Below are 22,969 nucleotides of genomic sequence, written 5' to 3' on the forward strand. Positions count from 1 at the left end.
CTCTGGTGATTCCTACCATTTACCCAGTTAGAGAGAAACTCTAGACCAGTGGTCTCCCAAGTGGGGTTTGTGAGACGATTCATTGCGGGGCAGGAAGAAAATATTAGAACTTCAGTAGCACATGTCTATAATTTATAAAAAAATAATTATACATATATTGAGAGTGCATGCTCAAAAATTTTTTACTGATGGGGTGCGCGATCGAAAAAGTTTGGAGACCACTGGTCTAGACAACTAACTCAAAAGTCATGGCACCATAGGCACCCACAGCATAAGAATCTCCATCTGAACTCATTACCTACAGTCTTTTTGTAGTCAGTGAGAAGAAATAGCCATCTTTCGGAATGATCCATCCAAACTGGTTTTAGATGTTACCTTCAGAATTAGAAGAATTGTGTCCAGAAGTGTGTATTTCTCTCTCTGACTACAAAGGGAACCTATGACGATAAGCAGAAGTGATGACGTTGAGTCTTGGCCAGAGGAATCCTGTGCTAGATGTCCGTCTCTGGACACTTTTGAAAAAGCTGACCAATATCCAATCTAAAATGGTAGCAGTGCTTGACTAGAAGCAATAGGCAATATGCAAAGCATCAGCTCATGGGAACCCAGGTTAAAGGAAGGAAGTGACAATTTAAGGACTTGCTAGCAGTTACTTAAAAAGTGTATTTGCCTTTTCCTAAAACAGGATAGAGATTAGTGTGGGGCTTGGGGAAAAAAAAAAAAGGTGGCAAACTCACATTTACTTCTGCTAGAACTTCTGTTTAGATCTTCATTTTTAAACAAACGGGCTCGCTTTTTCAAAAACCCTGCATAAACTGCATCTGCTACGAGCTGGTAGTTAATTCTGTTCAGATCAGTGCAAACACAAAACTGTGGTTGCTCTCACACTGTGAGAATAACATGGCAGTCTTCTATTTGTACATTTTAATAACATCCAGCTTTAATTTTTAAAATGTACTAAATTGAATCTGTACTAAAAAAGAGAAATTTTTACTCATTATAGGCTAATTGCTCTACTCGGGGGGTTTGCCACTAATCAAAGCAGAAACTGAAAGCAGAACTGTAATACAAATATGTTATGACAGAAGAATTTTTACCCCAAAAATTTTAAGACAATTCAGTTGTCTGAACAACGTGCATGTGTATTTCATAAATATACAAACACATTTTTAAAAAAGACTAAAATCTCTGAACATTTAGATAGCCAAGATCCCCAGCAAAGATTTCTTCTGAACTTAGAAATGGGTAAAATAATAATAACGAAGAAACATACCCAGCAGAATGGTTATTAAGAAAAGCCCAGAACTGTTCTAACTTCTCTTTGTCATGGATCAGGTCAGATAGATTAGGACCTGCCAATTCTTTGGGAACTTGACGCAAGTGCTGATCTTCTTTGAGAGCATCAGGGCAGGATGGCAGACCAGTGTCAGCAACAGTACTCTGAGGGAAGAAATTATTTCACTTGCATAACTGCTTTTTTCATCTCTATATTTTGCTCAGTCTAATAATCCTTGCATTAGATAACTTCTGTCTCTGTAGAATGGCTTTTTGATTGCTGAGAAAACAAATTGAGTTAAGGCTCCAGCTCTTAATCAGCTTTAGTTTTATGTTTGCTTTAAACATACCAGTGTGTGCAGGTTCCATAATCAAATAAACCAATATATACCTGTAATTTACTTGAAATTGAGGTATTTGTTCAAGATTAAGGGCCCAAAATACATTCCACAGACTTTAGTGGAAACTGTCTCACTGACTCCGATCATACAGTGGTCTGATGTTGATGTAACTGACAGAAGACCTGTATTTGTAATTAACGCAATGGCTGTCAATCCCCAAAATGAATGGTAGAAATCGGACTACTTGCTTTTCCAAACTGGCATGTAGTCAGTCTTTCATTGCTGATACTCAAAGTGTTAACCCCCTCTGATAGAAAAAGAGTTTGTTTTTGTTAGTAGGTACTTGTCTTACCTCATCCTTCTTGGAACCACTCTCTTGATGCAAAGCCTGGAGCTTTCTAAAGTACACGGAGTCCAGCTGTCGAGTTTCTTCCACCAACTCCACCTAATAAAAATAATATCTTATGTCATCCCTACAGTACACATTATAGAAAGATGGAGAACTGGATGGGCACCTTGCCAGTGACAGTGGATAGAAAAGAATGTTTGCCAGTAATGAGACTGATGTTTAGAAGACACTAGAAGTCACATCCTTGTGACAAACAATTCAATTAAAAGCTCTGGTAGAACAAAATTTTCAGATCTGTATAGGATCACATGTAGATTTCTACAGAACACCACTAAATAACCTAAGTATATCTTTAAGAAAAGAACTTTGTATTAAAAAATTTGCTAAATTATATTGTGTATATATTATATTGCATATATTGTGTTAGACTTACCTGATTGCCTATACCAGCAAATTGTATGTCAAAGTGCCACTGAGAAGCAGAAAAACAGGTCTTAAAACTATGACTCTCAGTGGGAAATGTCAAAAAGAGTGCCACAGATTTCCAGAAATGGAAATTTAAGGCAAGAAAGATGCTATAATATCTAAACAATGAAGGTGAAAGCTTTCGGACTTTCAGTCTTGTCCCTTTCCTAAGTTTTATAGGAGGTAATGCTTTAAAATAATAAATTGTGCATGATTAGAACTCATGAAGTATTGGCATTTTTAACTTAGTTAGAAGCCTTATATATATAACTAGAGCAGTTCTCCATGTTATGTGCAAACAATCGGTAACTGCATAAGGAATAGTTTGTTGACCCTCTCCGCTGACTAAACCATTCAAATGCAGGTTTTAGGATACTTAGCAAAATTGAGCCAATGCGTTATACTACTTAGCACACCGATTACAAAGATTAGAAAGCTGTGGTCTTATTATACAAGAGTTTATGTGCAAGAGAGAGAAGAGAGTTTTTAGATTAATATTCATTACGCTTTTGTCTAAATGTGAATACCACATTAATCACCGTGTTATCTGAATGCCTTCAGGCTCAGTGTAACTCTATTCCACTGTTATAAAGTGCTTTTGGGTATTCTTTCTTTAAAAGAAAATGTAGTTTGAAAGTAAATAGGAAAATAATTCAGAACATTTTTCATAAAGTTTAAACAGAAAGCAGAGAGGCAGGATGAGAGTCAACAACAAAAAGGAACTCTCCTGTTTTCATGTTTTGTTTAAAGATAAAAATGTAGATACATAGTGACCATGTCCCAAATAAACAATTTTGGACTCACCTAATTCTTGATAAAATATCTTGATTCATTATGGGCCAAATATATCCTGCTGTATGGTAGAACAAAGGGGAAGAGTAAAGCCAGGGACTGAACAAAATACAGAGCAGACCTTGTCTTTGTGCTGGGAAGGAGTGTGCCTAAACATCAGCCTGCGCCTAGTACAAAGAGACTCTAGTGCCTCCTAGAACAGGTCATTTTATGTCTGTGTATTATAACTCTTCACAAACACATGTATTGTGCACTCAGAAGGATTTAGTTCTGTTTTTTTGTGCTCTGATTAAGATGTTCATGTTATTAGGGCACTAAGAAGTCTGCACATAACTACACTTGCAAAGCAAAGCATCATCTAAACTGAAAGGGCAATAGATTATCCCTTGCTTAACTCAAGGAGGTATAAACTGACACACGCATTAACTTAACTTAAAGCAAAAGTTTATATTTTCAATTCTTATTCTGGAGGAATTCTTTCATTGCTAGAAGCAGTGAAAACACTGTGTTCAGAGAGTGTTCAAAAGCAGAGTCCTTTTTATACAAAAATTATGTATAATAGTACTTGGCTGAGTCGATGACGACTCAGTGAGGACTGGCAATCGATACTAATAGATACTAAAACACTGTGTTCAGAGAGTGTTCAAAAGCAGAGTCCTTTTTATACAAAAATTATGTATAATAGTACTTGGCTGAGTCGATGACTCAGTGAGGACTGGCAATAGATACTAGACAACTAGTATTGGTAATATACATGGAAAATACACATTTACAAAAGACTGTAAAACTAGTCTGATAGAAAGTAAATAAAGTTTCATATTAATGAAAGCATCAGTCAATTACACAGTGTTCTGCAGGTCATAAACTATTATAGCTTAAACAGCTTAGAAAAAATAGCTTAGAAAAAATAATTTATCCAAAAGTTTAGAAAAGATGCTGAAGAGTGAAGAGAATATTTTGCAGATGTGTTTGGATTAGTATATTTTATTTTAGTAAGTTTTTTTCAATGTTCAAACTTTCAAAGTTTCTTAAGGAAATTAAGTTATCACAGGATGAGAGGGAAGGTCCCCTTGTGAATTAATTAGAAGGTAGAAAATAAAAAATAAAGAAATAAATAACTTTCATCATGGGGTGGGGTTCCTATTGGAGTCTCACAGGGATCTGCGCTGAGGTTGTTTTTTTAAACATTCAGAAATTATCTGGAAAAGGAGGTGAGTGAGGAGACAACAAAGTTTGCAAAACGATTCCACAGAGCAAAAAAAGAAATTGACTGTGAAGAGCTGCAGGATTTCAGGACACTTTTGTGTCTGTGGAAGGGGCAGCTGAATTCAATGACAATAAACATTAAGTCATTCTAGTGAGCTCCAAATTAGGGCTTTGCATTAGCCGTTATTACTTAGTAAAGAGATCTTGGAATCATTGCAGATGGCTATTAACTTACATTTTGCACATCCACTCAAAGTTCACCAGGAGTCAAAAAGCAATTAGAATCATAGGAACAATTAGGAAGGGAACAAAGAACAAAACAGAAAACGTGATTCTGCCACTGGATAATCCTTAGTGCCTCCATATCTTGAGTACTGCTTGCATCTAATCAAAAGAATATGAAATAACAGATACAGGTGGGGGTGGTAAGTGTAACAAAGGTATGGAACGCCTTCTGTAAGAGGAGAGGTCAGATAGTCTAGGATTCTTGAGTTTCAAAGAGATGTAACTGAAGTGGGATACAACAGAAACATGTAAAAGCATAACAGCATTGAGAATGTGACAAGATAACAATTGTTCACTGTTCCTCATGACATACAGAACTAGGGCACGGGGTGAAATTATCAGGGAGGGGTTTGCAAACTAACCAAGATAAGCATTTTCTTCTCCTATTGCATGATTGTTTAATTGCATGGAACCCACTGCTACAGTGGGGCTGAAGATATAAAATGACTCAAGACACATTTACATATAAACCCATGGGGAAAAAAAACCACAAAGACTATTAAACGCAAAAATGTGGATAAGACCTCTGCTTCACGAACCTCCTCAGTTGCAAAGTGCTGAAGCTGGCAATACTGCTCTATGGGGGGGGGTTTCTGTTCTTATACTCTATTCTTAAATGTTTAATACTGGCCACCACCTAATAGGCTTAGAAGACCATTCTCAACTTTGATTTTAGGTATCTGTTCTCCTAGTTATTCATACATGCATGCACAATATAGTAACAAAAATACACTGTACTACAAAACTTCCACAAAAGGATTTCAAAATGTTTTGCAGGGGGCAATGCATGCATGTTCTCATTACATGCTGACAGAAATATCAGCAGTAAGTGATGATATTTCCTGTAAAAATGGAGATGCTTCATCTAAGGTCACAGTGGAGAAAAATGGGAACAAGAACTAACTTCCTGCCCTCCAACTCCTGATTCTCCATTTTAAGTTTCTCCTTCCATATCCGAGAGAGATGTTAAAGACTTGGAATTAGAAGTTTGACCTACAGCTGGTAACTTGTAGGTAAGTTTACAAAGAGCAGAGAGCCACAGCATCCACCACTGCCTCCACCATTTCTTGTCCTTATTTGTCAAAAGCAGAGTCAGGATTGCAGCCCTCTCCCCTGACCTTCTTGAGCCTGCTCAGTTCAAGCCTTCAGAGGTTTTCTGGGATTAGAACTGAGTACACCACTGAGCCACCTACTTCAGGAAGCCTGCAGGGCACAGTTAGCCCTTACACAGCAGGGCAGCTATCTAAAAAGTGTTTGGGGCAAATACAGCTGGATCACCATATCACATTCCCTCTTATGCTAAGCAGTAGCTGCACTTTAATTCTAAACACGAAGAAATACTTCATACAATTAATATGGACCTAGCATCACTGTACTGACTCTAGAAACACAGCTTATTTTGTGCTTATCATTAAAAACATAGAAGGCTTGTGGGTAATCCATCATAAGAAAATTACTTTCAATCAATGGCAAGATTGCAGAAACATGACACTTCCTGAGTGCAAAGAGAAATTTTGCCATAGCAAGATGCATTCCTCCCTAATTCACAGACCAAGGGGTCTATGAAGCCTGCACCTTCCTTTCGGACAGGAAGTCTGCTCTCCACAGGAAGTTCAGGCTACTCCACACATCAGCATAGAAAGGAGTGGGTGAGCAAAACATCCCGTAATACTTCTCCCTTCATATGCAACCTAAATGTAACAGGGTTGCATATGAAGGTTCTTGTGATTTTCTTCCCCAACATAGGAATTTTTCACGGTGTCATCTAGATCAGTTACCTTTCCATATGTGTATTTGTCTGCTTCCACCATCTTCATCCATGGTTCTAGCAAAACAGTGAGGATATATTCTTCTGCTGGGTCAAAAAGATCCTCAAAAGCTGGATCAATTTTCTGATAAATCATGTTTTTCTTACTCTGATGAAGTCCAATGTCCATACTGGCAGATGGGGCAATGTAAGTTGCATAAAGGAACTACAATAAAACAGAAGAAAACAGTTTCTTAGCCATCATCCATTCCAATGGTCACAGTCCATTGAAGGAGAGAGTTAATGCATATTTGTCCCACACTGCCCTGCTGTATATTCTTAACGTATATCTAATTAAACGTGCCTTGTTTTTACCAATATTACTATTTTGTCCAAAAATCAGTTATTGCCATAACTGACCTCCCTACCATTTTTACTCCGACTTGTTAAAATGGCTAGATCACAAAATAATTCTTGATGTCATTTTTGCTTGGAGATATTTGGCTAATTCTTAGTTAGATTCAGATAACCACAATGATTACAGCAACTGCACTCTTCATGAAGTCGCATTGTTGTTTTGCAGAATATGTGCTGGGCCAACTTGTGAAGGAGTTTTACTTCTTCTGAATAGAAGGGAATTTGTAAATTTAAGGTTAAAATTAATGAAAAATTATAAGATTTCATTCTGTGTGGAGATTCTCTTGCACAGTTCTTAGAGACTGGTGAGACTCTATCATGGTACAGGGTCAGTAACAGGAGATACCACTGCACAACTGAGGTCTAAATCCTTACCAAAGCAAGGATTACAATATGCTTTTTTATGAAGCACAGACTTTGCCATTCAACATGTACAAACAGAAGAAAGCTGAACCTGGAGAATGTTTCCTTCTCACTAGCAGCCCATTCTTGAAGCATAGAGTAATTTTTTTTTTATTTCAAAGGATTTTTTTTTCCAAATAGTCCCCTAAGTCAAATTCTTGGGTTGTTTTGCAGAATATGTGCTGGGCCAACTTGTGAAGGAGTTTTACTTCTTCTGAATAGAAGGGAATTTGTAAATTTAAGGTTAAAATTAATGAAAAATTATAAGATTTCATTCTGTGTGGAGATTCTCTTGCACAGTTCTTAGAGACTGGTGAGACTCTATCATGGTACAGGGTCAGTAACAGGAGATACCACTGCACAACTGAGGTCTAAATCCTTACCAAAGCAAGGATTACAATATGCTTTTTTATGAAGCACAGACTTTGCCATTCAACATGTACAAACAGAAGAAAGCTGAACCTGGAGAATGTTTCCTTCTCACTAGCAGCCCATTCTTGAAGCATAGAGTAATTTTTTTTTTTATTTCAAGATTTTTTTTTTCCAAATAGTCCCCTAAGTCAAATTCTTGGGTTTTTTTTAATGTTTCATAAATTGCTATGTAAAAGAACATTGAAAACTCAGAGAAAAACACTTTCTTCCAGGAATATCTTGGAAGAAGATGTTCCAGAATATTTTTCTCATACATCATGATTCTGACTGCAGCTAGGAACTCAAGTGAAAAGAGTTGATGCCATAATAAATTTCATATACTTATAAATGTTTTCTTCATATTGTCAAAGTCTAACTAATTTTCAAACATATGGTCAGGGGATCAGATTAGTAGCATAAATCAGAATTTCTCTCTAGGATGGCACTGAGGAGCCTATCTTCACTATTTATTATCACATAGTTTTGACAATGAAGAATGCAGGTTTCTGATAATTCTCATTTTCCTTATGTTGCTAAAATCCAGCTATAACTAGCAGATGTACAAAACAGTAGAAAAAAAGAAAATAATACATTTACTCTGTGTTCAAGCAGTAATAAAACACTGTTGTGTTTAGATTTCAAGCACAGTGGGAGAATGTTTGAGTACATTAAATAATTATGTTTCTGTTTGTTTTAAATGAAATTCTGATTTATTAGACTTTCTTTCAAACAGCAACAGTACCAGACTACATTCCCATTATTTTGGACTTTAACAATTTGAAACAGACCCTTTAGACTCTCCTGATACCAGGTCACTGAGGAATACAGGGCTACGATGGCTGACATCCACCCCCCAGTTAGAACTTGTTATGATTACTATATTTACTGTCTATGCAGGGTTCCACCCCCTTTCTACATAGATCTAATCACTGAAGATGAAGATGGTTTGTGGCTATTGTGGCCCACGTTATCAGTGCAATAAAAACACCCAGGTGTAAGTGTAAGGTCAAAGAATGAGGACATCCACAGGAAGAGTCCTAGCTGAAGAACAAGACCACATTTATCCTAAATTATGCCCTTCTCAGCAAATTCCCAAATAAATTTAAATTTAACAGAGACGGCATTAATTAGATTCATAGTGATTTCAAAAGTTGGAAGTTATTTTGAAGAACCCTACCACTAGTAAAGTTTTGGTTACATCATGTTCTAGTCTGATCCAAAACATTTAACATATAAAATAGCCAAATTAGAAGGGACCAGTCCAATGATATAAAGATGTGGTATCTTTAAAAATAGACTTTTTAAAGAGGGGTTAACCATTTTATTTGTCATTAGGGCTACATTGCTCCACCTGTTATGACTCATAAAACCACACACAAGGGATCTGTAAATTGGTGAAAAGGATCCAAAATAGGTCGTCAATATTTTAACACACATTTAACCTGGTTCCTTAAATGCCTGGTTATTTTTAGCATAGTTTTAAGAATAAAACCAAAACAAACACTCCACAACTTTCTTGGGCAGAACTGTTCTTTCCCCCATGATTTTATGTGAAATGGGTTAACGAGTATATTTGCTACTCTTCTTTAGAGCTGACAAAAAATATCAGCCTAGAGAGTCATAAATTGCCCAGACTAAGGAAGCTTTGGCCAAAAACTATTGACAATCTGCTCACATAAGTATTGTCGTAATATATGGCCATATTAGGGACTGCCTTTGCAGGCTGCTCTACCTGGAGAACTGCACCCGGTCCTGTATAATTTCACATGCAAAACTGGAGCATAGTAAAGACAGACATTTTTTTCCAGAAACAATAGTTAGGGCTGGTAATACATGTGAAGCAGAAATTTAGAGGTGGTTAAGCTAGCTGTAGGAGTGCACATTTCGAAACTCAAAGGACCAGACCCTCAGTGCTGTAATCAGGATGGCCTCTTCACTGTTGGAGGATGCAGATTTACAGTGTCTGAGGATTTGGCATGATGCCATCTTTTTGCTTAAATTCTTGTAAGAATATATTGCTGTGGGATTTGACCTACCAAGTAAAAAGATAGCATCACAAAGTGACAAAGTGAATGCATGCACTTGCAGATAGGGGGAGAAATGAGAAGGAGCTTTCATCCCTGTGTTCCTTGCTGAGGGTTCAGGCGCATCTGTAGATCTGCACTGATTTGAATGCAAGGACTGCAGGAAAACCGACTGCAAAAGATCTAGACATGCCAAAAAAAGAGGAAAAGTGTCTGTGTTCACAGCCTTCAATACTGGGCAATGAAGTTAGCAAGATATAGGGGGAAAATACATTGTATCCTTTAAAAAGGAATATTCATAGCCTTTTTTGACTCCCATGTCATGGAAGCCTTGTGGTTTTCTGAATCTCAGTAGAATAGTGAAATGGTTGTATTGGTCAATCTCCTAAAGGATCAACAGGAAAAAATTACATTAAATGAACTTAAAGGTTATCAAATTCACGCAAAAATCTTAAGCATGTGACATCAAGTGCACATCATACTTCATTTACTTAATGTTTTGTTCCTTTTGTAAAACACAAAGAATTTTCCTACCTGCCAGCTATACATTTTCCTATAAATGTATTAGAATAAGTGATGGATTGAACCCAAAACCCTATCTGGAACTTTGGTCAGAGTTTGCATCTTGAAATTACTTATAATGGCACAAATCTGAAGATACAAAATGCTTAGGAAATTCAGATTAAGACTTTCATTTATGACTTTCCAAATCAGGGATTGTTCAGGCCTTGAGTTTTGGTGTGAATTCATCCCCAGATGAGAAGGCTTTGGTAAGCAATCTCAGAATGACTAGAGTGAAGCAAGAAACACGAAAAAGGTTCAAGTCCAACGGCTTTGTATTGCTGTCCAAAGGCGTGGATATTGCTCTGATCTAAACGAGGGGCTTGTGCAGCTGCTTGACAGAATCATATGATGGAAGAATACAATGCACTGGCTGGTCTTAAATGGAAAGGCTAAACTGCCTTAACCCCCGTCATCACTTGCCACTAACATAAATCTTGTGTCTGACCCTAAAAGTTCACAGTAATGATAACACCCTTTATCTAAATTGATTCTAGTGTTAAAATATTGCACTTCCCATAACTGTATTAAATTTTCTAACTCTAAATAACTATTTTTTTAATCGAAAACTACAATATGTGTTTCTTTATTGCTTTTCTTTCCCAATTTATACACTCCTGTGTGTATGTTTATAGTGAATAACCATATATGTTCCTGGATGATTACCTGGATGATCATCGTTTTTCTTATCCATCAGATTTCATTCTCACTGTAGTTTCTTTCCCTGGATGAATGAATATACACCTTGGAATGCATTTTCTTACTCTATCATAAAGCTGAGATAAAAATGCCTAACAAATGAAACAATGAATAACAGATACACAGCAATCCAGGTTTGCTCTTGTTTCTAACAGGAAGCAGGCAGAACACATACAGCATACTCTGGATGTCTCTTTCTGTAATAAATAGTAAAATATATATGACGATGTGTTGTGCGAATCTAATCCACATTCTCTTAGGAGTATTTGGAATGACTATCTTACTGTGCCAAAGGTGAGCGCAGAATTTGGGAAGGCATCTCTTCCATAAGCAGACCCTGTAGATTGAATGCAGCTTGACTCTTTACCGTGTTCCAATGAAAACAAGAATAATTTTTGTGCAGCCTTAAAAGGCAAGCTTGAGAATGATACCAAATGTTGCAGCACATGTGTTGATTTGTTATGTTACATTTCAGCTGTTAGTTATGCTAATGGAACAGTTTCACATATTTCGTTTTGATGTATTTATTTTAATGGCTATGTGTATGTAGCTCTCTGCAATTGCCTGGTAACACTGATTGTATGATGTTCTGCTGTCACCACCAGGCCAGCACTGGAAATAAGATAAGTAAAAAAGACCTGGGCCTTAATTTTCAGCCATGCAACCACTGCAGGAAGAGCGTAAGCTGGTGTGAAATGAAACAAAATTGAAAAACATCATGGACCATAACCTAAGATTTGGCCTGCAACAAAACACATAGGAAAATGAAGACACAGTCCAGATATGATTAACTTGCACGCCTGTTGTGAGCAGGGTCCCTAGCCACACACAGGCCTGGGCAGATACAGGAGACAGTCGGTCTTAGGGGTACAGACAGTTGCCCTCAGCCTCAGGCTGTAAGTAGAGCTGAAGGGGAAAACAACTAAATAGGGTAGCAGCTCAAGTTAGCCAGTGTGTGACAGGAGAGAGGGAGCAGTCCATGCCTCGGCCTCTGCTTCGAGTTTCTGTACAAATAACACTGACTCAGGTGAGAATTCTGGACAAATATGCAAAAGTCTGTCATTTGCCCCAGTAAAATCTCCAAGTAGGAAAAGACAACAAGTTCAAGGAAGTCCAGATGCTCAGTAACATAAGCCATACCTACTGCTCTCTACAGATATTTGTTCCAATGACATGTGAAGTAGCTTTGCTCTATTACAGCATATATTGAAATATGCAGATAGGATATACTCCTACATGAGATTTACAGAGGAAAAACAGACTGAAGTTTCACAAAGTGATTTTAAAAGTTGCTTGGAGTCCTTCTAATGATATCACACTGCTGCAGCCTCCTTCCCCGGCAGTATCGGACTATTCTGCAGTTGGTGACACCTATCAGCATCCATGTGGTGAACCAGTTCATTTTTGTTTTATTCCCTGACTTAAAGTGCATGCTCAATTAAGAATACTTGTTTATAGGAAATATCAGTTCCACTTGACAGTAAATGAGGGTCTAAAGATCAAATGGGGGGGATGACGACTGCGAAAAGAGCATGATGGCTTGACAATCAGAAAAGGAAAAACATGACTGACAACTGAAAGACCTATTTTCATGACTAAGGACATTATCTGAGGTCTGGACTGTGAGACCTGCAATGCTAACCCACACAGGAGGTGGAAGAAAAGGTACAGCACAGTTAGATGATTTAGAAAAAATGTTATCTTTGATGTTAACACTAAGCAGACAGTTTCCAAATACGACACAGAGTAGCAAAGGGGAGATTAGGTAAACTCAGTATAATAGATAAAACTAGAACAGACAGCAGAGCCTAGAAATCAAACTATGCATGTTTAACATTTAAATCAAGAAATTCCATGGAAACAATCCAAAGAGCTTCTTTTATTGTCCACAAACCAGATTTACTTTGGTGTGGGTTGTCAAGATTTGGAAACTTTTCTACTTTCTATCTTCTTTTCAGTCTTTACACTGAACAAATGTATTTGTGAAGGGAATGAACAAATGTATTTGTGAAGGGAAAACACATTATTTACAACTTACTTGAGCTTGCTTGCATATTTTAAAAGGATGAAGAGTTTCTTGGTAGAAAAGCTGATGATAAGCCTGTAGGTCAAACCAAAAGTACGCGCTGTTCTTCCACAACTAGAGATTAAAAATACTGTAAGTTATTGCTACCCAAATATCACAGCTTTATAAAAGGTTGACTTTCCAATGCAAGTAATTATTTAGCTCCTTGGGGTCATCGTAAATCAAGCTCAATTTAAGATGGATTTAATCTTCTGTTGCATACTGGCAGAAGGACAACATATTTAATGGCATCGTTACTGTGATACTATATCTTTTATTGTATCCTTTATGCATAATTGGCCATTAAAATTGTTAACATTGTAGTTAACATTTGAAGAGTTAACATTTCAGTGGCATAAAGCCAGCACTAAAGAAGAAATGCTGATAATGGACATGCAGAATTTGTGCCATGGTGAAATAGCATTTTGCAGCAATAACCAAAACAATTAAATATTGTGTACTTGACATCTGTTACTGTGACTATCATTACATTTTTATTACATGCATTTCTGAGGCACAGAGTCTTGGCCTCATTTCATAAATTCAAACAAACGTCAGAAGATCTTTCAGAAGACAGAGTCTAGATCTTTCCGCAAGTGCTCTGTTTTAATCATGTGCTTATGGAGTTTGGATCTTAAAAATACCCTGAAACTCCCATCACTGGACAGTAAAGAAAATGTTCCAAAAAGATAGGGGCAGAGAACTTTGCTCCACATACTGTAGCCTGCCAGACCTGGCATATAAGTGAAATAGGCTCCACAGTTGTAGACAAAACCTTAAGGAAATAATTTTCAAAGAAGTCTGGCACCTGCAAAGGCTAGAGGACATGTGGGTGGGTGATTACCGCCCATGAAAAAATAAGTTACTTTTATTTAAATGTCTATCTATACACATTTAACATTCTTAGCTGAAGGTATTCAGCTTTGGAAACATTGGCTCTTGCCTTCTGGTAGCCAAAGGCATTTCTAGCTACTGCTGCTGGATTCTAGGTTGTGCCAGCAGTGAAACAGATGTCCATCTTGATTGCATTCAAATCTCCCCTAAAGACTCAATTTTTCTGCAAAGCCACTAAACACTGACTCAGATTCATAACTTGTTCCAACCAATCCTCAATTTACACCCAGCAATGGATGATGGATCTGCTGACTGCAGAGAAGAAATAGTGTTATGTTTCTCAGAAATCCAAGAAGCTTCATGGAAGCAGAAGAACGTTTTTAAAACATTGGAGATTTTGGACATCACTAACCCAACAAGCAAGAAGGAGGCAGATTATCATGAGTAATAGCATAGCGGATTTTCCATCTTTTTAAAAAATGTTTTTGTGGGTTAAGACCTCATTTTTTCTGCCAAGTTAAAGGCTAGTTTTTAAAAATTATTAGTCTTTTTTTATCCCTGATGGTACAATCAGATTTCCAATAGGTTTGATACAGTTAGGATCTGACAGCTTGGTTAAGACCTGTCATTAGTTTGAATATACACATGAACAGTTTATTGTTGTTGAGGGATTGGAGTCTCACAAGTAATAATTCATCTAGTCATCAATCTTTCCTTCTCCTTTTTTTTTTTCAGTCTGGCTGCCCTCTATAACTTGGCATTCAGTCAATTGTGGACTAAATTATCACAGGGTAGGAAAATGCTCATACCTTATTCCCTGACTTCTCACAGAATTGTGTGAAGTAGTAGCCTGCTCTGTTCTCCAAATAAAGAGACTGCAGCATGCTTTCCATTCTTGATCGCCCTAAGACAACACTGCCAGCAGCACTTTTCCCCTGGACAAATAAAATATACAGCAAGGAATAATAGGCTTTCATTATTTTCAGATGTCAGTACATTGCAATGGAGGGCCATGCAGTGTGTTCAATTAGTATCTTCATCCCAAGAAACCAGACTCCATTTTCTACTATATATGCAATAGATCATAGCTCTCCATACCATTTTCCCACTAAATATTCACATCCAATGGAATAACTCTGATGACTGAAGGCATGCAGAGTAGCAAAATGACCATAGCATCCCTTAGGTGGTTCCTCAATACTTGGAACAGGAAAACAAACCTGACCCTAATTCTGTCATTAACTCTTTAGCTCCAAATCTGGGGAATGATTCTAAACCATATCACTTTGCTGTCAAAAGTTGTCTCAGCTCAGGCTACTGTGTTTTGAACCAACAGAAGTTAACAGGTGGTTATTCGGTCAAGCCTCAAAACAATTAACTATCATGGAACAAAAGACATGTCCCTTGGGGTTACACCACTGACCTCAACATCAAAAACATGAGCATTTTATGGGAGAGGAAATCCATGCCCATTACTGTGGCTAGCTCCTGGAGCATTTGAGGAAGAATACATCCATTTTGACAATGCTCACAGAGAAGCCAGAGGAGGGTACAAACTAGTAAGTTAGCTTCTGATGATCACAAGAGAGAAACTTTGGCTGACTTGCTGTCTGTGATAGCAGAAATGGGAACAGATGAGTGTTGTGGCTGACAACCAGCTTCTTTCCAAACAGGGATGGAGAAGGGCAGGAGGAAGCCAGACTTCTGAAGCAGAGCAGGAAGATCCCACTCCCCTGTATGAAGTCAAACTATGAATCCCTGCATTCCCCTTTGCATCGTATTTGTGATGGCAAATTGTGGGGTCCTGACTGTAGGCTCCAGCCTAGCCCTGTAAGTGTAAATGGGTAGTATTTTCCTCCCTCAGCCAGAGGGAAACTCTGCATGATGAAGGTGTATAGAAACAAAATAATCGTTCATGGTGTGAACATATTCTGAATGTAAGTTTCTAACCGCAAATGTCCCCAAATTGCAAAGGCTAGCCTTTTCTTCTGTCGAAATTAACAAAGAAGTAAAATGATTGCAGTGAAGTAATAAAGTATGATTTTGATGCGAAAAACAAACAAACGTGCTCTAGTGATCAGCAAACTCCATGCATATGTAAACAGGCCCAGATTTCATAATAAGGTTGGGTTTTTTTAGTTGTGAGGCCATGTGTATCAATACTGCCATGAAACAGCAGGCTGTTTTGAGACCATTCCACAAACCTGAAAAGTTTTGGATATGTTTTAAGTCGCCAAATCTTGACAGCTCACATGTTCAATACCTCAGCATTTTAACAGTTATTGAGAAAAGGCTGCTCTGTGCAGCCTCCTGAGGTTTGCTGGATTGAGGGCCTGCTTAGCAGGCAATAATTCAACAAAGAAAACAATGAAGTACACAAGCAAAAAAGAGGAATTGTTCAAGTGAAGCATTTTCCTCTTAAGAATTTTACTATTTTAATGACTTTCTAGGGCAGATTCAGTTTTCACAGTAAGTCTGGTATACTTTCCAACGATTCCACTGAAGCATTTATCCAGTGAGTTTTCCATAATAGCCTACTGAACACATGGTCACCATGGAGAAGATCAACACTTCCTAATGAAAATAAACCTCTGTATGTGCCATGATTTCCTATCAAATAGGTGACAGATACCACACAGAAAATGCTGACATTCTAATTATACCTCTGCATATGGCACTGACATTCACATAATCAAACCAGTTTCTCCCCATCATTGACTACTTCCCCTTTAATACTACAGAATAAAGTGTTTTAACCCATGATTCAAGACAACTAAAATTTTCAAGCACTACTTACTGGGAGAAGCTCAGCATAGGTGTACTTTCTGTGACCCTGGTATTTGGAGTCTGCAGTGCCATCCAAAGTTAAGCAATGAATCATGTCTCTGCTCACTGGCTTTGGCCTGGATCCACAAACAAACAAAATTTTCAGTACCTATTTAAGAAAAAACTAGAACTGCTTATAAAATAAACAACTAAGAAAGGGCATGAGAGAGGTAGGATGACATAGTGAATAGTAGAGGTAAAAGTACATGGAGTTCAAATTTATAATAAATGTAAAAAATGTAGAGGAATACTTTTTCATGTGGCCCTGTGGAAATCCCAAAACACAGCATATCTTTGAGGGCAAGTGCTTGAGACAGGTTAAAAGAATATAAATATATATAGAGAATATCAACAATTATACAAGAGAGGGTAAAACACTTGTATTTGGAGAAATAAACCCTTTTGTGTTGTGGCACAAACAAATGAGAAAATAATCAGCCAGGGAGGAGTTCTCCATGCACGCAATCTGTACCTTCACTAAGCAGATTATTATGTTAAAGAAAAGTGTTCATGATCTTTAAATCTAGGATCTAAAAGCCTTTCATAAATATTTGAGGTATATTGGTGTGCAGAAAGATGTACAAGGGACTTTTGTACTTACCACTTTCTACTGCTAGAAATGTCATCCCTTTGGGGGGTCTGACTTGATGACAGCATAGGTGATAATCTTAATGATCTCTTCAAAGACAAATTTGGTGTAGCTAGTTTTAATAAAGTTGTTGGTGAGCTTGTTCTACTTTTCTAAAAGAAATAAAAGAAAAATAAGGTAATTCTGATTATTTTTCCACCTTTGTGTTTTTTTAACATGTTCTCATTAACTTCTCAAAAACTTTCAAGGGTTTTCAGGACCATTTTTCATTGTCAATCACAATATGTAATACTGCAATTTGCAAAAAGCTTCTCTGAATATCTTCCAAGATTTTTCAGCATACCTTAATAACCACTATAACTTAAAAATTATATTTTTAACAGAAAGAAATGTTACATGTACTTTGCATAGAATTACAGAGGATGTCAGGTGAAGAGCATGTGAACATGTTTTGTGAATCTTTACTAAAAGATTACCTTAAGTAGCTCACTATAAACCGAGGCCGTAAGACAGATACAATCACTCAGACTAAGAGAGAAAGGGGGCATTCTGTCACACCATCACTGACTTATTTTGAACAATAATGCTATGACTTTTTGGAGACACCAGTTGCATTCAGAGTCTCCTCAGAAATTCACCCAGAGTTGGTGCTCTTTCTAAGCTCTGGCAAGCACAGTGGAGCAGGAAGATTCGAAAGTCCAGATTTCTCACAGAAAAAAAAAAAAACAACCAACCTAAACAAAACCAAAAAAGCAGCAAGAAACAGTCCATCAGCTGATTCTGTGAGGTTCATGGGTGCCAGGTCATAGTTTTCTTCAAGTGATGAACTCAACAGGGGCTGGAAAACCTGCAGAGTTAGGATCCTGTCTTCCTGACCTACAGCTATTCCTGGGTCATTAGCACACCTTGTGAAGTCAGAAATGGTCTCTGTAAGAGGCAGCTGCTTCTGGCTCCCATTCCTGCTGTGATCAGCAGGAATCTGGCTCCTGAACCCAGCTTCTTCTGAACAGGAAATCTGTCCTACTGTTTTTCTCCATTATCTCCATGAATTAGCTTTTTAAAAAATATAATTGTAGTCTAAAAAACCAAAAAAGCAGCAAGAAACAGTCCATCAGCTGATTCTGTGAGGTTCATGGGTGCCAGGTCATAGTTTTCTTCAAGTGATGAACTCAACAGGGGCTGGAAAACCTGCAGAGTTAGGATCCTGTCTTCCTGACCTACAGCTATTCCTGGGTCATTAGCACACCTTGTGAAGTCAGAAATGGTCTCTGTAAGAGGCAGCTGCTTCTGGCTCCCATTCCTGCTGTGATCAGCAGGAATCTGGCTCCTGAACCCAGCTTCTTCTGAACAGGAAATCTGTCCTACTGTTTTTCTCCATTATCTCCATGAATTAGCTTTTTAAAAAATATAATTGTAGTCTAAAACTATGCAACTCAAAGTAACAGAGGTGTGTGTGAACAGATCTGTGGCACAGACCATCCAGTTCTTGATATTGGAATCACAGTCTCAGTTCACATTCTCCAAGTACCTTCTGTCCTGAGGCTTAACACTGTGTTGCTGAAAACCTGCAGCTTTCATTGCAGTCACCTCTCAAATTTAGGCTTGCAAGGAAGAAAAGAGTCAAAACTGAACTGGCCACCTGCTTGCTACACGCTGTGAAAAGGTCTGTGTTGTGTGGCTCATGGCCCTCTGTAGAAAGCAAAAAACATGTGTAGCTGCTTGAAAGACTGTGGTGATAGAAAATGAGCAGAACTCTGACCTTTTTACAAACATGAGGGATAGATTCAGGGTAATTGCAGTGAAGTTGTAAGAATTACTCTGCATTAAGATAAGGCTGGTTGAAGGGCAGAATCTGCGCTGCTAGATCCTGAATTTTGTAGTTCTGAGAATTTTGAGCTAAAATATCTATCCAAAAGACTTATGAAATAGCCAGGATGTAACTGAGAAGATAATTTGACTCAATTTATAGCAACCTGTTGCATAAAGTATAGTAAAATTTTGTTGCATTTTTATACATAACCATCTGCAACAGACCGGTTTGCTAAATCTTGACTTCCTAACAGCCAAATACCATATTCTTGTCTCATTGAATTCAAGGAGTTTGATCATTATTTTTGATGGGACAAGGCTTTGTTTTTCAATGTTGTGATCCTACCTACCTGAGGAAGGGAAGGTGGTATCCTGGGCATGCAAGACTTAGGTGTCAATGGTAGCAATGATACCATTTGTGGAAAAGGATCAATGTCCACCCTTGGTCTCTCTTGGCATGTGTGCCAGAGCTTCAGTTTTGCACTGGCAGTTTCTATTGCTGTTGAATGAGTGACACAAAATCTGGGACCCCTAGGAAAAAAAGAAGCTAATAAGTAGAACTTTCCCAAAACATGAAATACTGGGCTATTTGGCTTCTTTTTTTTTTTCCCCATGATGGTGTTTATTGTATCAAGATATGGTGCTATATGCACCAAGAATTAAAAATCAGTTAGTGTTAAAGATATGTTTAGACATTGCACTCTTCCAAATCTAAAACCAAGCTACACATAAACTTAGGTTGCAAATTCTGCACCATTACGTAGTTGCCTTTGTATGACTCCGCAGTAGGATATGCCCCATCCATCCTACAGCAAAGAACAGGAAAGGACTGTAGGTCACAGGACACAGACCACAACTCTCATGAGGCTCCACAGTAAAATTCTCAATTGCAGGTATTTGTTTATGCCTGTAATTTGTTGATCCCCCTTGGGGAGGAGAGAAGCTCTTCAAAAATTTAACTTATGTTTTGGACACAGGTTAGAATTTGTATCCTCGCTTAAGCTGTCGATATGTAAAAGGCATTTTGTATGACAGACATTGAACAGTAAAGTCTCAGGGTCAATTTCCAGATAGATGTATACACAGAGCATCCTCAGAAACTTGAGAACGGCAATACGGGGAATAGGTTAGGACAGAATTAACCTTCTATGCCTGGAGGGATTTCCCTACCCTGCAGCCTAAAGTTTAGTTGAATGGTAACCAAGGCAGCTATACACAAAGTATCTCAGATGCTCTGGCAGTAAAATAAGAAGGGCTCAGTAAGGCAGATCTACCTGGCTTCTCAGCAGATTGCAGCGTAGTTTAGGCTCAACTAAAAATTCAGAGGCAACATCTGCTAGTATTTATGATGACATTGCTTCCCACAACTGCAAAGGGATAAGTGAGATGAAATAAACCTAATAGGCTTATCAAAGAAAAGGGATATTTGTTAAACAATAGAATCTTAGTTCGTGTTCATTTTTTCATACCAGTAAAGAAGTAGAGGTTTCACTACTTCAGGCTGAATCCGTCTTAAATGCCTTATATTCCACTGATCTCCATGCAGTAGATCAAGTCTGAGTAACACTTCTGAACTGAGGAAATAGTCTCCACCGCTCAGCAGGTAGAGTTTTTTCATCTTACTGAGTTGCCTTGAGTCAACAAAAATAGTCACATAAGCATGTATCAGATGCTATACAGAACTAAGTACAGCTCATCCCACTGGTTAAACTGCTGTCGTGCAACATGTTTTTAATTGCAAGTGGCAGAAGCCAAAACAATTTTTCCACAAATTAGAGACAGGTTCTGTATAAGATAAAATGTACAGTGCCTTAGAATAGACAATCTGAATCCAGCAGAGCCTTTCACTAAAGCAGTTTGTCACACTGAATGCCCTACTTGTGAATTTAAATTCTTTTATTCTTTTTTTTTCTTTCTGTTGCCATGTGTTTTCCAAATCTCTTTCTAACAAAGCCTTAATATTACGGCGATTCTGACTTCATGTAAGCTTTGCAAACATGACTCTGCAAAAAGAGTTTTATCAGCTTCAGCAGAGTCATTCCTGACTGATCTTGTCAGGACACTCATGATTACTTTAATTGTGTCTGTTCTAGTCAAACGTTACAATTGATTCTGAAATCCCAAAACCTGCATTGATCTAGCTGGGTTGCAAGTATTAAAAAAATGGGAATAACTGTTAGATAATGGGAAGTACCTTTGCTGCCTTGTAGTGTCCTTAAGAGCCTTTAGTCTTTCAATATCCATCCAGAGCCACCAGTACCTCTCCCCAAGTGTTCCTTTAATAAACTTCTTGAATCTTTCAAACTCATGTCTGTTGCCAGTGTCGTAAGTCCTGTGACTAATACACCAGGCAGCCCTACTGTCTGCCCCATCACTTTCAGAACTTGATCTTAAGCTTACTTCTTCAGTATCTTGTTCTCTTACATCTCCCTTGGAGTCCAAGACAGTAAATGGAGAAGAACTTCGGGAAAAGAGTGACTCTGCAGTACCATGGGCAAATTCATTATTTGCTAACTCGTGTATAAACACTTCAGGCTGTTTGTGGAAATCCACATCACTCTCAATGTCAGCAGCTGGCTGGCGGGTCAGTTCTGAAATAGGTTCCTTCATTACAAATTGAGTATAAGCTGGTATGAATTCTTCCGGTGTCTGAAAAGTTGCACTTTCCTGTCCATTTTCTTCTTTTGCTGCACTGTCCCATTTTGGGTCTAGATAAACTCTTAACTGAGTGTGGGAAGGAGGTTCAGCAATGGCCACAGAAGGACCCTCCTCAGCCTCTCTGGATCTCTCCCTAATAATGTCGGCTTTTGCTGATGCTGTCCTTGAAGGGGAAAGGAAACTCCACTGGTGGCATTCCTTAGACAGGGAGCCTGCTTCTGCGTTAAATCAGAAAAAATCATTGAACACCTTTTGATTCAGGACTGTTCTCTTGCATATCAACATTTCCAAGTTAAAAAATGCAACGTATTTATACTGTGCTGCTGCAGAACAATCAGACCATGTCACGCTGCACAGCAGGGAGTAGCAGAGGTGCTTCTGCTGTTGCTATCTGGCTAGAAACTCAGCCCCATGACTCAGAAACTCATTCCCTGTTGAATTCCAACAGAGCAGCAGAGTTCAGGAACAACTCCCTCTGGAGCCAATTGTCTTGTTTACACAGCTGAGCATCCCAGCTCCTCAGCACTTATTAAACCACCTTGTTGTGCTGCAAGGCCTGGTTTCTTCCTGAGCATTTGGTCATAGTTTGATCAAAGTCACAGTATGTAGCAGGACTGTTTTTTGTTTAGGCTTGAGGAAGCTAGTAAGTGATAATTCTTTGTCTACTTACATTGATTATTGCAAAAGACTAAAACATTGAACAGGCCTCTGTCAGTTGGGTAAAATCTTGACATACATGGAAGGACAACAAAACAAATGATTATGTCAAGGGCTCTGGAAACATTTAACAATCCTGCAGTCCAGTCTGCCACCCAGAAATGGCTCCTTTCCATTTAGAGATGTTTCATAACTAACAAGTTCAGAACAGTGACCAGCCCTGGTTTTTTGGTCTACGCTTTTCTACTTAATTCCTTTTACCCAACTCCTCATCGTCCCCATGCTATTAAGCATGCTCTGCCATCCTGGTCTGCTGAGAAAGAAACTTACTGCTTTAACTTGCTCAAATATCTTTTCTACTTATGCCAGACTTTTAGCAAATCGAGTACTTCTGGAGCGTGTTAGCAAAGATGACCTTGACTATACATACTGCTTACTAGGTTAATGCTGTACAAGTCAACCCTGTAACACTGAGCAGAATAACTACAGATATGGTGAACAGACACAGAATCTAAGTGAAAGTAAAAAAAAAAAAAAAAAAAAAAATAATTAGTTTG

General features: G+C 38.1%; 1 protein-coding gene across 1 annotated transcript in view; it reads right to left on the minus strand.

Moving 5' to 3' along the window:
- RGS22 (regulator of G-protein signaling 22) overlaps positions 1-22,969 on the minus strand; it is a 61,742-nt gene that overhangs the window by 17,077 nt on the left and 21,696 nt on the right. The window contains exons 8-17 of the mRNA XM_019471059.1: positions 21,292-21,970; positions 20,567-20,728; positions 19,448-19,628; positions 17,301-17,440; positions 16,671-16,776; positions 14,683-14,808; positions 13,013-13,114; positions 6,492-6,686; positions 1,969-2,061; positions 1,274-1,440 (exon numbers count right to left, since the gene is read on the minus strand). Of these exons, the coding sequence (XP_019326604.1) occupies positions 1,274-1,440; positions 1,969-2,061; positions 6,492-6,686; positions 13,013-13,114; positions 14,683-14,808; positions 16,671-16,776; positions 17,301-17,440; positions 19,448-19,628; positions 20,567-20,728; positions 21,292-21,970 (1,951 nt within the window). The remainder of the gene's footprint in view (positions 1-1,273; positions 1,441-1,968; positions 2,062-6,491; positions 6,687-13,012; positions 13,115-14,682; positions 14,809-16,670; positions 16,777-17,300; positions 17,441-19,447; positions 19,629-20,566; positions 20,729-21,291; positions 21,971-22,969) is intronic.

Source organism: Aptenodytes forsteri, unplaced genomic scaffold (genome assembly GCF_000699145.1).
Source record: "Aptenodytes forsteri isolate BGI_AS27 unplaced genomic scaffold, ASM69914v1 Scaffold208, whole genome shotgun sequence".
Classification (NCBI taxonomy): domain Eukaryota; kingdom Metazoa; phylum Chordata; class Aves; order Sphenisciformes; family Spheniscidae; genus Aptenodytes; species Aptenodytes forsteri.